The 17,292-nt window shown below is 41.3% G+C and overlaps 1 protein-coding gene across 1 annotated transcript in view; it reads right to left on the reverse strand.

Moving 5' to 3' along the window:
- Positions 1 to 17,292, reverse strand: part of trabd2a (TraB domain containing 2A) — a 91,803-nt gene that overhangs the window by 42,960 nt on the left and 31,551 nt on the right. Inside the window, exons 3-4 of the mRNA XM_074690620.1 lie at positions 6,274 to 6,420; positions 5,637 to 5,811 (exon numbers count right to left, since the gene is read on the reverse strand). Coding sequence (XP_074546721.1) covers positions 5,637 to 5,811; positions 6,274 to 6,420 — 322 coding nt within the window. The remainder of the gene's footprint in view (positions 1 to 5,636; positions 5,812 to 6,273; positions 6,421 to 17,292) is intronic.

Consider the following 17,292-nt stretch of genomic DNA (forward strand, 5'->3'; position numbering starts at 1 on the left):
CAAGTGACCATTACTGTTTTGAGCACAGCATTCAGTAACGTTGGGTTTACAACTAACTGGCACCCCTGCTGGTCACTCATCATCTTAAAGAGGTTTCCCAACAAGGGGACACCACAAAGTGATGCCATGAGAATGGTCTCTTCCTTCTTGAGCGCCATCTTTTGGGCAAAATTCTGTGACAGTATAGGGGATCCCTCTCTTAAAGGTAGGATTTTCCTACCAAAAAAAAAAAAAAAAAAAAAAAAAAAAAAATATATATATATATATATATATATATATATATATATATATATATATATATATATATATATATATATATATATATATATATATATATATATATATTACAGGAACAACCCTGCTCAGTTGTCTTCTATGGGCTACTTTACATGTGTGTCAGTGTCTGTTTCTGCCTCGACCCCCTTCTCTGCCTGTGTGTTGATGTTTTGGTTGTGTCTGGATGTTTCTGGGTGGAGTGTGAAAGCAGTTACCTCAGCCAATCACCGCACAACCAGTGGGCAAGTGACTGTGGACAATGATGATAGCGAGTGGAAGAAGCTAATCAGATGTAGCACTGAGGAAGAGAGACACAACCAAAGACGAAGCGCCAAACACATAAAGCTTTTTTTCAAAACGAGGGTGGAGCTTGGCTCAACTTTTACTCACTTTTGGGCCCTTAAAGAGCAGCACTGGACAGTTAGCTTTCTGCTAACCAGGTACGTGTCAAATACCTGTGATTAGCTTGTGCTAAGACACCAAGTCAGGTGCGCCTCTCTCGAGTCTCTTCCACGGAGAAATGTGATGCTACAGGTGGTTGCTGGGCTGGTGAGTGTGTTCACATAACTTCAGTTAGAGGCTGTGGGTGTGCGCTGCTGCTGGCACTGATCCAAGGAGGAGGAGCTCAGATTGAATGTTGTCTTTGCTAACAAGTAATGAAAACTCCTGCAGACCCTACCTTTAACTTTATGCTGGACAACATTTGTGTCCTTGACAATAAAGGTTCAGTGCATCTTATACACTAAGTGTTCAGTAAATCTAAGGGTTAATTTGATTCCTATTTTCCCAACACTTCAAGACGCCAGACTGGAAGTACAGAACACTTTCATAACACAAACACAAGAACCAGAGCGGCCTTACTGTGGATACAGAGTAAGAGACATGAGGTAGTCGCTAGAACGGTCAAACACCTGATGTTACACAGAAATCAAGTACAGGGATATAATGGGCCCTATTGTAGCATGTGTGTGTGTGTGTGTGTGTGTGTGTGTGTGTGTGTGTGTGTGTGTGTGTGTGTGTGTGTGTGTGTGTGTGTGTGTGTGTGTGTGTGTGTGTGTGTGTGTGTGTGAGTGTGTGTCTTGACCCCTCCAGGGATAATTAAGGACACATTTTACCCAGGTCTGTCTTAGGTTTAGCCTGGGGGCTGGAAAGTGTGTGTACATATAGTGTGTGTGTGTGTGTGTGTGTGTGTGTGTGTGTGTGTGTGTGTGTGCGTGCGTGTGCGTTCTTGCCTAAACACATGTGCAGGCACCTTAATGTGCCTCATCCCGCTCCGTGTACACCCCGACCCAACCTGCCCTCTGTATGTCTACGACTAATGCTTCTGGGCTGATTGCCCATATCACTTTCACTCACCAGCTCTGTCTCTTTCTCTTTCTCACACATGCACTCACACATACACACACTCAGCCACACACATACACACACACTCAGAGGCACACACCTTTTAAGACCAAGCCCTTGTAAAGGCACCTCCTTTGGGACACACCGTGAAATGTACTCCTTGTTAGGGATCCAGTGTGTGTGTGTGTGTGTGTGTGTGTGTGTGTGTGTGTGTGTGTGTGTGTGTGTGTGTGTGCATGTGTGTGTGTGTGTGTGTGTCTGCTTTTCCTCAGCTGTTTCCTGCCAGCTCAGAGACCAACAGACTGTGAAGGCCTCTCTTTCTGCTCCCATTTTTGCTGCTTTCCTGCGTCTGAATGACTGAAGAGTCTCTGGATGAGGACGTTTCTGACGATGTCATCAGGAAGGAAAGTCTGACATGAATCGATGGCACCAAGATTTGAACTTCTCCGCCTCATACGTATCCCATAATACACTAAATTAAATTTTGGGCGAACAGATTCTTTCCAAAGTGCATGAACCCCTCACTATAAAAATATCATAAACTTTAAGGGGGCTTTTATGGTTTCTGCGGTCATAAATTGACTTCACTTAAAAGTCCACAGTGTGCAACTGCACCAGTTTGACAACTAACTACAAAATTATAGCATGTACGAGTAAAATTTAAACAGCTGCAGTACATTTTAATCAAAACGTGACACTGAAACCTTGTTTTTAGATTTGCTGATATGATTTCTTCTGACAGATGCTCCGGATCTGTTTTATTTTTGGATTATTTGCAACTTTAATTTAATTGATTACTTTAACTCTTCCAATAAAGTCAGTTCTGAATCACAGACTTGATGATAGGATTCTCATCAAAATATTCAATCAGCACTTTTTTTTGGTGACTGTCTTGGAAATCATTTAAAACAAAACACAAAGCAGGAAATGTAAATTAATAAGCAAATGACCAAAACAATAAATTGATGAGTTGGACTGACTTCTCTTTAAAAACCTGGCTGTGTTAGGTACTTCATCCTGATTGGTCAAAACCCAAAGACAACAGTGACTCATTATCAACAACAGAGACACTATCCAAGTTCAACAGGTCTTATTTATTTAGTCTGCTGATAGGAGTCCAGCACATTACAGCCCAGTTTCCACAAAGAGGTTTAGTTTTCAATTACCGACCTGAACCGTCCCTCTTTTGGTACCTTGCTGTTGGGGTGACAGACAAACTGATCCAACCCCAGAAGGTGGGGCTAGAAACACTACAGTCCTCATTTACCATGCTTCAGTGATAATAAATAACAACACATAACCCTGGCATGTTCTAACCTCCTGTCAACTTCCTGAAGAGAACTTTTTTTTTGGGGGGGGTGGCATCACGAATCGGCGTGCTCTTTGTTTACTGTTTCCTGTTTTTCTTGTTCATTGGATAAATTAGCAGGGTACACTGTGTCACACTGCTGTACAGTCATACTATCACGTAGCTGAAGTGGCTATCAGGTTCTGGCTTAGACACACTCCCTAGCAGGCTTTTCTGCTCCAACCTGTACCAAACTGTTCCGGACCACTTGATGAGAACGGGGCTTTATATAGTCTATGATTTCCCCTTTCCTTGTTGACATTGTGGCAAAGATGATGCTTCCCAAAACATCTTATCACTCTTCTATTGCAACTAAGAACTATTAAAGTGTAAAACACAAAACCAAAGTTAGTCATCTTGACCGACCTGTCACCAGAAAAAACAGCAGACAAAGAAAACGGCCCAGAAATGCAGAGGTTACAACAACAAGCAGGATGTAGGACACCACTGTCTTTACTTGTGGTGACAATTTGATTTAAATTGCAGTTTTTTGATATCTCTGAGCATAAGAAAAAGTTGAATGATGACGATAATGTGTACTGAATCGCGTCATAAGATCTTTAAAGAAACATATTATGCCCCCTACTGGAGAAGAGCAATAACTTTTAATCAACCCAGTTTAAAAACAAAGACCAAAAAATTAAAAGATTTAAAGGTGGTATGCGGAGGATCTGTTTTAACTGCCTTCTGGCCCGGAGTCTCACACGCACTGTTGTGAAGATGTGACTTTTAACCAGGTGTGTGTTATGGAACAAATTTTCTTGGTACAAAAAAAAACATTGTACCAGATACAACATGATAGTAACATTTTTTTCTCCTCACAGCCCCTTTAAGAAAAAAAAGATTTATGAACAAAATTCTGTGATTTAAATTTTTTTTTTTTTTCTGCTCACTCCGTCAGGATTCTTCCCTGCATAAGCATCTGCTTAAAAATAAGCTCTTCTTTTTTATCAGCTGAAAACAGAGCTTTGATTAAACAACCTGGAGTCAAACAAACCAGTCCAACTCCCACTAAACAAAGCCTGTCTGCCTCTGATATACATGTGTGGACACACCTACACAGGCACACACAGGCTGAGGTAGACAGCTCAGAGGAATCTTCTCTGCTCTTATCTCCTCTTTTATCCTCCCTCTTATCAGGCCGTGCTGCTTATGAGGCTGCTACACGCTTATTGAGGAATTTTAAGCATTGAACCGACATGTTTAAAACTATGTGAGAGGATCAAGCAGGCCAAACGTCTGTTTCTGGTTAGGCCTGAGCTGATAAAAAAAGGATTTATTGAGCCCCAGCTCAACAGAGAGACCAACCGCAGCTCTGTTTTATTTGGACCCTTGGCTGATAAAGCTGTAGATCAATGACTCAGTCTAGTCTGCTCAAGTAAACTCAGCAAGCCACTGGATTGCAGGGCTGCTTTCAACACCAGCTCCTCAAACAGAATCAACGAGTATTAGGAGGGGAATGGTTGAAACTTTTCGAAAAGTAAATGCTCTCCCAATAATGCTCTTTGTCCTCTGTAGAGGACATCATGCTGAGAGCTTTATTTGGAAAATAAAATAGTCTGTAGGATAAAACCTTTTTAGAGAACATTCTGGGCTTTCCAATGATACCTGATTTGTTAGAGTTTGTCCAATGAAACAAAAAACGGTCTTTCCAAAATAACCAATCAACTGACCACACTGTTTTATGAGTGTAAGAAAAGAAAGTTATCAGATTTATGCAAACACTGCTTTCAAAGATAAAAATTGGATCTTTGTAAAACACAAGTGTTTAAGCTGTATTTTGAGAAGTTTTGATGTCATGCTTCGCCTTTTTTTTAAGCTTAAAGTAAAATTTTTCCCAATGTCCTCCTCGGTGGACAAAGGGACTGGCTAGATCTACTTTTTCATGGGAAATGCAGGAAACTTCAGGTGACAGAGGATTGACATACTCACAGACTGACCTTTAAGAACCAATAAATACACTCATACATAAACACACACACACATTCATACATATATATCTCAACTGAGGATAAGTTTTAAATTTTCAATGGTTTTTCCAGATTTGATGACATTTATACACCTTGAAAAGGGAAGAAAAACAAGCTACAGCTGTTACAATCTAACTCTTAGATAGTAAATGATTTGTGTTTGGTTTTGATAACAAAAAACTGCTGGTTCCCCCTTTAAAACTGCGGAAAGATGACAGAAAAAAGACTATTGTTCAGTATAAGGAAATCCCTAAGGACATTTAATTTAAAAAAAAAAAGGAAAAAAGGAAAAGGAAAAAAAAGCAACATGCTACTTTCGAATAATGCAAATTATGAAATTTAAAAAAAAAATCAGAAATTGCAGCACTTTTTTCTTCTGAGTCTCAGGAGGACATTAGACAAAGGAGGTTATCAGCGAGTTTGAGCCTTCGTGTGATCTGCAAAGATTTCCTGCCTTTGTTTTCTCTTTCTCTGGATTAAGACACCATCTATCTTCTTAGCAGGATGGCTCCATAAGGGGAGTTAAAGGTGTAGTGTTAGAGTAATGATTAGGCCAACACTAGAGTAAACCCAAATAAAAACCCAGCTTTATATTTCTGTCAGACATTTTCACCCCAGGATGCTGGTTTCTGCACAGCCAATTCTCAAATATCAAAAAGTGTTGAAAAACACTGTTTGATTTATATTGTAACACTAACCTGCTCCAAAGGCGAAAAAGAAGCTCTTGTCAGGATGCTCCTCCAGCAGCGCCTTCACCCTCTTCCCCATCCTCTCATTCCTCTTGTAGATGAGTTCCTGTCGAAAGTAGCTGTCTATTTCCTGGGCGGTCACCTGCTCGCTGGGTGGCAGCGTCACGTTATTGAAGTTAGGAACCTGCGGGGTCAGAGGAAGGATGGTTCAGTTGAATGTTGTCACATTTTCCAGGGCTCTTAATCAGGTTTTTCCAATGAAAAAGAAGAAAATTTTAGAAGAAGAAAGATAAAAGAAAGTGTAGCATTGTGCAAATGTTTGGACTGGACCGTGTGCAGAGAGCATGCAGGGAGCAGCATCAGAGAACAAATATGCTGAGACTGATGGAAAGATGAAGATCAGCCGAGCACAGAAACAGAAAACTTTGGGAAAAGTCTGGAGAGGCTTCCAGAGAAGAGGGTATGGAGATATACATGGGGTCAAAAGGTCGTTCAGAGGGTTAAGGGTGTAGGTAATGGGTCAAAGGTCATGTCACTGGGACACTCCCAAAGGTCTAAAGGTCAACATGTTTCTTAGCTTATTAACTACAGCGAAAGTAGCTCAACCACGGCTGCAGAAGAGAACATGAGGTAACATCAGACCGACCTGTGATGTGTCATGATTGAAGATGATGGAGTTGAGGTCTCCACAGTTGTAGTGCCTGATGAGGTCCTCAGTGGTGTATGGGACCTGTAGGCTACCAGCCCTCAGCGACTCCTGCTGCAGTAACGTCTGGTTCAGGGCAAAGATCACCTGGAATGAGACAATGACACGCAGCTATTGATACAAGCATTTTTACAGCGTCATAGTTTGAAAGACTGGATTCAGACGAGTAAATGGATCATAGATCCAAGCAGGAACATAAAGAGGGCCGACAAACAGTACAGTCACAACAGGCATCTGGAAACCACACATTTTGTCCACACTAATTACAGAGATGAAGCATGAGCAGCAGCTAGTCTGTGAGGACGCTGAATGTCACACTGATTTTGTTGCAGTAATCTGGGTTGATGCTGAGACCCAGAAGAAAAGGCTGACCTCCTGATGTGACAGAGCAACTGCTTATAGGTCAAGAAGACAGAAGGGCACATCTTCTGGAGATCATGAACGCCTCAAATTTATTAAACCGGTCCAGTTTGTGAATTCTGAATTGGTTCACATAACAACAGAAAACTTGACCTGTTGATGGGATCAACATGAAGTAAAGGGATTTGCCATTGTCTACTGGACAGTACTCTCTGGGTTCTCAGGACTTCATTACGCTCTCTGTCCCAAAAACTCAGACAGATATTGGGAAAAGGGCCTTTGGAGACTCTGCACACTCATCGTGGAACCAGTTGCAGAACGACTTAAAGCTCAAAGAGCTGGTGTCCTTAGATGTATTCAAATCTAAAATGAAAGACATGGAGGCTGGTTCTATAAGATATCAATGTTTCAGCTCGGTTGTTTGAACAACTGGTTCCTTAAACGTGGTTTTAATCCATTATCTTGTGTTTAATTGACTGTGCTTTGTCTTTTTTCGTGCTTCCTGTCTTGTGACTTTGTGTTTTTGTCGTTGTCTGTCTTGGCCAGCTCTTACTTAAAACAAAAAGTTTTTCATCTCAATGAGACCAACCTGGTTAAATAAGAGATTAAATAAAAGTTAAATAAGTAAATAAAAAATCAGTGGTAGTCACCCCCTGAGGACCATGAAAATCCATGAAGTATTAGTTCATTGACAGATGTTTAGATATTTTAGGTGGAAGAGGTGAGTAGCTCATACATTAGTCAGAGGAACATCAAACCAGCAAAGCCCGGTTTCCTCCAAGTGGTTCAGTTCAGCTCGTCTCGGTACAGCACATATTTTGTGGCATTTCCATTGACTAAATCAGGACAGGTCCCCAAATTACCAACGTGTACAATCCCCATTTTTAGTACCCTTCTAAGGTGGTGCCAGGCATACTGGTTCGATCTCCAGTAGGTGGAGCTAGAAACGCTGTGGTAGTAAAAAAAGACATAACCCTGCCATGTTTAAGTCTCCGGTCAGTTTTAAGAAGATAACTTTACACTTTCTGCGATCAGCATCCAGCTGACATGTCGCCAACCAAGAAGCGCACTGCTAGCTGAAGAGACAGAAACAGGATCAAGCTTTACTCTTCCAACTCGTACCAAACTGTGCTGATACCAGACCACTTAGTGGAAACTGGGCTTTAGTTTCATCTTCTAGGGTCAGTTATCTCATTTGTGTGAAATAACCCATCCCACAGTCACTGGGTTTTTTCAGTCTGGAAAATGACAGAATGGAACTGACCGACATACCTGCCCTGATTTTCTTATACAGACACACAGCCTCAACATTATAGCTATATCAAAGATTCACATTTTTGGGACAGTTTGAGGACATACATCAGGATTAGGAGAGGTATCTGAAATTCAGAATGAAAGTTCATCTTATAACAGCTTCTCCAGGGACAGACCCAGACTGACTGAGTACGGTCTTAGATTCACGGAGCTATGGAGGCAGCAGAGACAGTCTGAGTCTTTCCAGGCGAAGCTCTCTCTGCTCTGCTCTGCTGCAGGGATTCAGCCTTTGTGCAAAGCATGAAATCAGCCAGTGTTTGGTGACAGGGCCCTGGTGAGCCTGCCGCCTGTGATCAGTGCCGCTGGGACACACATATGCATACATGCACACAAATACAGTTTAACACACTGGAGGTCCTACGGTCTTCTCACAGCAGGACACACACAGAAACCTCCATTCACCTCAGCTCATGGACTCTGTCTGATCTTTCCACACACAAACACACACACAAAAACACACCTTTCACCTTGTCAGCTATTGATGTTGTTCCCATGGAGGAGAAGAGCTTTTTGTTTTGAGTCAGGGTGAAGGTGTGTGTTGTTATGGACCTGAATTTAAGTGTCTACTTTCTGTGAGTCCGTATCAAGCATATCCTTGTTCTCTTCACCGTGTGTGCACTGTCAGGTTCCTGTCAATGAATTCTGTATTGATATGCATACCAGAACGCCAACCAGCCCGAGTGCATGAGTTTTTTTCTCATGTGCTGTTTTCTAAGGTGCTCTGATGACACTTTTCCCTCTCGGCCTGCTCATTGTGGGAGCCTGGGTGTAGCAGAGGAAAGGAGGAGAGGAGGGCAGCGTGGAGCAGATGCCTTCTTGTCAGGGGACAAAGAACCCCTCCATCACCCTCTCTCTTCTCCTCTCCTCCGCGCTCCCTCCAGCTTTCATCGGCCGCGCATCAAAGTGGCGCTCTGCATATGAAAAGAGGCCCGTCTTTATGCCACGCAAATTAGCCTATCGCCGCCCCTCCCCGACTCATTTCACAAAAAACACCCTCACATCTGTGCCACGTCCGTGAAGGAAGGCCCTCATCTGCAGGGTCTCCCCTTTTCTTCAGCCCTCTCCTCTCCTCTTTCTCCACTCGCCGTGCCTTTCAGCCCCTTAAATTATGGCTGTGAGGGGACAAGGGAGGAGAGTGGAGAGAGGGGGAGGATCGGTCAGCGCCAGATAAAGGGAAAGTGAGTGAGAAAGGGGTGAGATTCAGGAAAAGGAAAAGGGAAAGACAGGAGGAAAAAACAGAGCAGAAAGGGAGGAAGGATACAGAAAACAGGAAGAGACAGGAGGAGTGGAAGAAAGAAAACCTTAATGAATGATTTCTTTCTTTCCACTGTGATACTCCTCTTCTGTTAGTGCACTGTGGGTCAGTGGGTGCATTTTCCCACTCGGGTCCTTTCATCAGGTCCCCCATGTTTCTTCTTTTCCTCCGTGGCTGCCCTCTGTCCCGCCCTCTCCAGCATGCACACACAGACACACAGACACACCCCTTGCTGATATCAAAGCAAGCGGAGCCAATGAAAGTCAATAATTGTCCTTTGTCATGGAAATGTCCCCTCTTGTTGGGATGGAGTGGGGTGGGTGTGTGCATCCACAGCAAACATCATCACAGGCAGATTCCCACATGTGGAGATCTGGAGTGTTCGGCGGCTCAGATGAAAAAACTCTCGCTGCTTTCGCTCTGAACTGTGTTAGCTTAGATTAGGATTTGCAAGACAAGTAGCTGAAATGCTTAGTGGAGTGGCTTCAAAGAGAGGTTACAATAATTACAATTATCAAATGCTGGATTACTTTCCAACAGCAGAGCAAATCATTAGTCTGAAAAGAATAATAATACAGAGGGAGACGACTGGGAAAAGAAGTCCAACAACTTTTCTACCTTTGACAAATATTATCTCAAAACAGAGTTTTCCACCAATGCAACAGGGAGCAAGCAGCATCGCAAAAGCTGACTCGTAATATCAGATCACTGGAAACTAAACAAGGGATATGTAATGGTTTATTTCTGTGAAAAATGAAAAATGGTAACAGGTAAGTTATCATCTGACAAGATGCACCATTACTTCATTAACTCAACTCTGACAATATTCAAATCCTGGCTGGAAACAGTTCTGTTTTGCTAATCATACAACTATTGAAAGTATTTTATCTGCACTCTCCTCTTTTGATTAAATTAATCATTTCTAATGTTTTATATTATGATTTTATGCAATGATTTTATTTTGCTTATTGTGATTTTATTTTAGCTGTAAAGCACTTTGAATTGCCTTGCCTTAAACTTAACACAGTGTGGGTAACAGCATAAAATGACATCACGTGAAACAATGTAATGTGACTACATGTAAATCAACACGATGTGACATAATGTGAAGTAATGCCATGTGACGTCAAATGTGTAACGTGATGAAAAACTACGAAACATAACACGGCCTGACTTAAAACTAGGGATGGGCAAGTACTGATACCAGGTATTGGTACCGGGCCGATACCTGCCGTTTTTCAAGGTATTGGTACTTATGAAGGCTGCAGATACCAGCAGCAGATACTCTAGGCAAGAAAATCTTACGTCGAGCAAGTCCTCCTCGCCACTAGTTGCTGCTAATTGAGGCGGTTTAACACCGCTGCATATGTGCCCCAGGTCCTGTTCAGTCAATATGAATGAACCAGAGAGAGTTAACTGTTAAACTGTTTTATTTTGCACTTCAGTTTATTTAAAAAAAATACTTAAACTGTGACAGTTTCTAGTTGTATTGTGCACTTAGTATATATTTTTAAATATTTATCAAAAAAATTCTAGACTCAGAGAGGTGTGTTGGTGTTTTATTTGGACTTAATGTCAGAGTGACCGTGCTGTCTTTGATCAAAATGATCTGTCACTGTTAATTGGAATTTTATATGTCAAAAGTCCTAGTAGTATTGGTACTCGGTATCCGTGAGTACTCAAGAGGGAGTACTCAAAGTGGTATCGAACATCCCTACTTAAAACACAAATTGTAAACACAACATGACATAATACAACATGACATTACATGACATGGTGCACACATGACATAACACAACATTAAAAGTTGAAAAAATAAAACGACCTGAAGACTCAATAGATAACAAGTAAATATGAAATGGTATGGCTAAAAATGACAGGAAATGACACAACATGATTGCATGAACATGTTACCTGACATAACACAACATGACATATTCATACTAACATGATGTTACATGACATGATATGATGTAACAAAACATGGCAAGCCAAAAATGATATTACATGACATGATGTAACATAATGATGTAACATAAATTGATGTCCCAAGACGCAACATGACATGACATAACATGACTTAATATGACATGACATGCCATGAACTTATGCAACATGATGTAATGTTGGTAAAAAAAATTAAATATAACATGACACGACTCTAAGTACTAAACATGAAAATAGGTTACATGACAAGTTGTGTGATATGGTGTTACATGACATGATGTTAAATTACAAGTTAAATGAAATGACGCGTCATTTGTTGCATGAAATTCTAGAGTTTTGTACTTTCAGGCTTTCAGAATCTTTACTCATTTATCACCCCTTTCTGTTTGCATTTAATCAATGTAAAGGCTACAGTGTTTTAAAAAAAAGTTCCACATCTCACTGCAGATCAGTTTTATATCCAACCCAGACACTATTCACTCATTCAGTATTCAGACAGGTGAAGATAAGACAATGAGAGGGAGTCAATCCTTTAACCATGTGTTAGCAACACACTTATGTGTGTGAATGTGTTTGAGTTTGTAAACTGTATCTGAGATGCTGTCACAATAAGAGTCTGGTGTGAAAACCAGCAGCTTCAAAACACACAGTCCAACTCTGACACAAGCCTGTGGCTCATTGATGCTATTCTGACTGAAAATGTCTGAGAACTCACACTTAATTCATTTCCAAATTGGTTTTAATTAGAAACTAAAGAGAAGCATGTGTGCCTGCATGAGTACTATCCCTACTCGCTGTGTGTGTGAGCACAGAGCAAATCACATCTGGAATAAAACAAGTCTTTCAAAATTACACTGTTGCACAAACTGAGGAAGACGCAGAGAGCTTCTGCAGCCAACTCACTTTGCTTGGCCACCTCCCAAGACCAAACGCAGGCTTCCAACTGCTTCTCTGTTACCGTCCAACTCCCTGATGTTATCTGAGTTACACAAGTCTCTCTCTTCTTCTTTCTACCTGTCCATCAAGTGCACACACAGTCTACAATCTCCACCAGACATGACGGTGGAGATTTCCAGTTCTGCTTGATTCTTTGTGCCCACAAACTCTGCCAGAAATCTGGGTACCCTGATTGATGACCAGCTGACCTTTAAGGTTCTTGGGGCCTTGATTGCTCGATCTTGTTGATCTGCCCTCTATAACATCAGGAGGATCAGACCCTACCTGACACAACAGCAAATGTCACCCTGCTGTTCATATCTCTTCACTGGCTTCCAGTAGCAGCTCCAATCAAATTTAAAGCTCTTCTTCTGGATTTCAAAACATTGACAAGAACAGCTCCTGCCTACCAAGGGTCCCTCATCCAGGCATACACTCCTTCTGGTCCACTACGCTCTGCTTGTGAAAGACGCCTGGTCCTCCCAGCTCAGCGCGGCTCCAAATCACTAGCCAGACTCTTCTCCTCTGTTGTGCCAAAATGGTGAATGAATTACCTAACTCTCCACAATCCACAAAGTCCCTTTCTACTTTAAGAGATGTCTGAAAACTCATCTGTTCAGGGAACACTTGAGCCCTTAAAGGGCAACTCCGTTTTTTTGACACCTGGACCTTATTTATAGGTGTGTGCATGCTCATATACTCACTCAGACAAACCATGCAGCTCGGAGTCCTTCAGAAGTTATTTAGATCCAACCGATTTTAGCTGCACTTAGCGGGGGCCACGGCAAGGGAGCTTCAGCGCGGGACATAATCTCTGCAAAATCGCTCATTTGGGCTATATTTTTTCATCTATCGCTATCCATCGTTATCACAAACACAGTCCTCTTCTGTTGCCGTAGGCGAACACTGTCCACAAACGCACCACCAGTTGGCATTGAGTCGTGGACGTGCTCCTGTTTGTTGTTCTTGAGCCAGCTCTTCATCTCTCTCCCTCTGCATCCTTCTTTCATGGAGCTCCTTGTCCGTGTACTCAGGCTCAAACGGGTAAGAACAACTGTCCAACGTTTGTTAACCAGGTCAGCTCTGGGTCAGCTGACCCACCTGAAGACGGTAGACGAGCTGACTTTATGATAACACTGGCAGTGGATGAAAAAATATAGCCCAAATGAGGGATTTTGCAGAGATTATGTCCCGCGCTGAAGCTCCCTTGCCGTGGCCCCCGCTAAGTGCGGCTAAAATCAGCTGGATCTAAATAACTTCTGAAGGACTCCGAGCTGCACGATGTTTGTCTGAGTGAGTATATGAGCATGCACACACCTATAAATAAGGTCCAGGTGTCAAAAAAACGGAGTTGCCCTTTAATATGAGCCCAGTCCTCTTTGTCCTCGGGGGTAGAATGAGTCAGAAGGTCTAAGACCCAGCTCTTAGTGAATTTTTGGCACCAATGACTGAATGTTGTTTAAGGTTGAACTATATTGTTGCAAGAACTTTTAATTGCGATTAGCTATAGCTACACTATATTAGATGGATACAAAAAAATTGTTGATTTTTTTTTTTTTTTTTTTTTTTTTTTAAGTTTCTAGTGAAAACTAAAGGAAGTAAAGTTAAGTTTGGATTGAAGTCACAAAGCAACTTACTAGGCTGACATGTGTAACCGAGTGTAGAAACTTTAGTAAACAAAAGGCTGCATTAGTGGTTTGAGTCTGTACAGCATTATTTGTTCTGGTTTCAGTTTCTAAAATTTAAAAAGAAATACATCAAAGTCTAAAAAGTTTTTTTTTTTATGTTTCATGTTTTATTTATGTATTTATTTATTTATTTTGCATATATTTAGTTTTGCAAAAAAATGTACTTCCTACTTTCTGGTGGCGAAATATGTCCCTCACTGAGACTAATGTGACAGAACATTTCTACAGAGGTACAATGAGGCTCAACAGAGAAACACACACACACACACACACACACACACACACACACACACACACACACACACACACACACACACACACACACACACACACACACACACACACACAGACACACAGACACACACACACACCTGTCAGTTTGAGTTATCTACATTTTACTTCTTATCTACCATTTCCTCCTCCTACTCCTCCCATTTTTCCTTTCTTTGACCCGTTTTCTTTCCTTTTCTCCCCACACACCTCCATCACTCCTTTCTTCATCCTCCCATCATCTCCCTCTCCCCTTTGATCCTGTACATAACCCTCCCACCCTCTGCTCTTTTCATCCATCTCTCCTTTCCTTTCTCCCTTTTCTCCTTTGATCCTATACATCCCCTCTATCAGCCAGGTCTTTAAAGATTTGACCCTGCATTCCTCGGGTCGCTCCTGACCTCCTCCCTGGGTGTGTGTGTGCGTGTGTGTGTGGTTGTGTTTTCATGCATAGACACGTGCATACACCTGTACAAGATTAGGTCTTTTCTCTGTGTGTTTGAGGCGCGTGCATGTGTGTGTTTGTGTGCATGTGTGTTTAAATGCTTCATCATAGTGGATTACCGCGGCCTCTGCGCAGCTCAAAGCCGACCTTTGAAGCTTTATTAATTTTCCCATACGACACAAATGAAAGGAAATATGGGGGCTAGATTTCCGACAGAAGAAGAAAAGAGAAGGGTGAGTGAAAGAGAGGAGGGTTTCCACTCTGAGCCACAAAATCCAAAATCCTTCATACATGAAGCTCACCAAGTCACTACAACAGCTGTGGGTAATGCCTTTAATATTTCAGTTAAGTGTGTATTTTTTGACAATATGATGGAAAACCAACACATTTGCGACCGTGTTTCAGCCACAGGTCCATTGTGGGCTATTATCTGAGAACAGACCACACAATTATTGGACATTTCCGTACTTTAATTCAGTTTAAAGCTTGCCTAATGACCTGGATGAGCCTGTTCTGTTGCCAGGATGAAAACCTTTTGTTGATGTTGATTTTGGTCTGACACAGTGAGGACAGTTTGATCGTTTTCTTGTCTCTGCATGTTCTGTTTCAAACTCACAAATCTGTCAGTTTAAACGTGCTGATTTTCTTGAAGATAAATTAATTACTGGTCCCTTTTTATGACCCACAAAACTTCAAAAAAACATTTGGGCAACACTAAAAACTGCACTTTAAGTATTATAAGTACTTTTACTGCAGGAAAAGTGTTGGAAGTGATGAGATGCATGCTACTTAAACAGCTGTTTTGTAAGATATGAATGCAAAAGGTTTTCAGAAGAATCCATACGAGAGAAAAAAAGAGATGAGGGTGTGACTTTTTGGTAGGGATAGACTGATAAAAGGCTGGGATGATTATCGATGACAATATTCGGCATTTTGAAGCATATCAGCACTGGTCTTTTTTTATTTCATGTAACAACCGGTAAAAAACAATTTAAAGAGGGGACAAGAGAGACGGTTTTGCCAACTAGAGAAGATCTGGAAAGCAGATTTATGTTTCAAAGGCAAGTTTAGACATCAGACTCTCCCAAAAGCTGTATTCAACAACCAAGTCAAGTGTTGGAGTTAATATTATCAAAAACTTTGACGCCAATATTTTCCATATCAGCCATGAAAAAACACATCAGTCTATCCTCACTCTTTGGTCTATAAACTACTACATACAAATGCACCGATCAAAATCAACAAGGAGTAAAGGGTATCATCATTGAAGATAGAGTTATTCAGATCTGGACCTAAAATGCTTGTGAGATGCATCATATTTTTAACACATGGTCACAGATAGCTCTTAAAGCAGACAATGGATCGGCAGGGATCACTCTAATACATCAATAATATCTATGAAACCATGATAGGTGTGATGTGTTTCCACCGTTCTCCTCTTTCTTTACATTTTCTCAGCTTCTCTCTCCCCCCTCCCCCTGTAAAAACATTCTCGTGGGGTGCATTTACCTTGGTGCCTGGACGCAGCCAAATATTTAGGCTGTCACAGAGAATCAGCCTCAAACCAAATGGCTGGAGGTCTCAGCTCTGGTCTGTGACTGCATGTGTGTGACTGTGTGTGTGTGTGTGTGTGTGTGTGTGTGTGTGTGTGTGTGCGTGCGTGCGTGCGTGCGTGCGTGCGTGCGTGCGTGCGTGCGTGCGTGCGTGCGTGCGTGCGTGCGTGCGTGCGTGCGTGTGTGTGTGTGTGTGTGTGGGGATAGAAACGTCAACCTCACAAACTCCCAACTCCTTCCAAATTCACGACACCCTGAACCTGCTTCACACGAGTGCCAACCATTACACACATGGAAACACACAAATACACTACAACTTTAAGTCAACATGATAAAATACTTTTAATCATATAGTATTTCTCTTTTCTATTCAGCAACAGGCAGTTTCTGTACAGATGTGTAGCTCTTTTTGAGTAAATCCTACTATAGATAGAGGTATGGTGTTTGTTGGTTGCTTTAACATTTGTGAGGTATATATGGACCCATTCCTCACAACCAGTTCACTCCATTTATTTCCTCAATGGCATATTACTGTGTATTTAAAATAGGTATGCACAAATCCGATCCTGGTATCGGGTATCGGTCCATCCTCAAAGCTGGAATATGGTGGGAATATGATAAACTTTGATTTAGTCTACAAGGTATAAAACTTTGCAATCAAATAGTTATTTCTTTAAATTCTGAAGCATTTTTTAACCAAACTGCTGTTAAACATTTAAACACTTAAAGTATAAATAAATATTAACTTCAGTGATTCCACATATGCTCATTTTTGTCTTTTACTGAAAACATCACCAGTCTCATCCTACAGTAGAGCATGCCGCTTATTATTTAAAACTGGTATCAGATCAGGATCAGTATCAATCAATATCCGGAGCCCAGGTATCAGTATTGGTATCGGGACCAGAAAAGCTGGATTGGTGCATCCCTAATTTAAAATAGGGATGGGAGAAAAAAATCCATATTGGGATTTTTTGTTGGAAAATATCAAAAAAAATATTGGAAAAAAATTACCTCTTTTCTCCAGCAGAGTGTGAAATGTTTCTCTCTGGCTCACGTGATGTGCATTTAATGGGAAAATATGGCTTCTGATATAGTCTGTCTAGACATTAGCATCATCATTTAACTTTTTCACATAGTCTGGTGTTAAAAAAGCAAACTAAAAATCACAAAAATTAATATTGTCGAATC

This window comes from Halichoeres trimaculatus, unplaced genomic scaffold (assembly GCF_033239565.1).
Source record: "Halichoeres trimaculatus isolate MK-OKI-2021-1 unplaced genomic scaffold, fHalTri1.1 fHalTri1_scaffold_16, whole genome shotgun sequence".
In the NCBI taxonomy this organism is placed as follows: domain Eukaryota; kingdom Metazoa; phylum Chordata; class Actinopteri; order Labriformes; family Labridae; genus Halichoeres; species Halichoeres trimaculatus.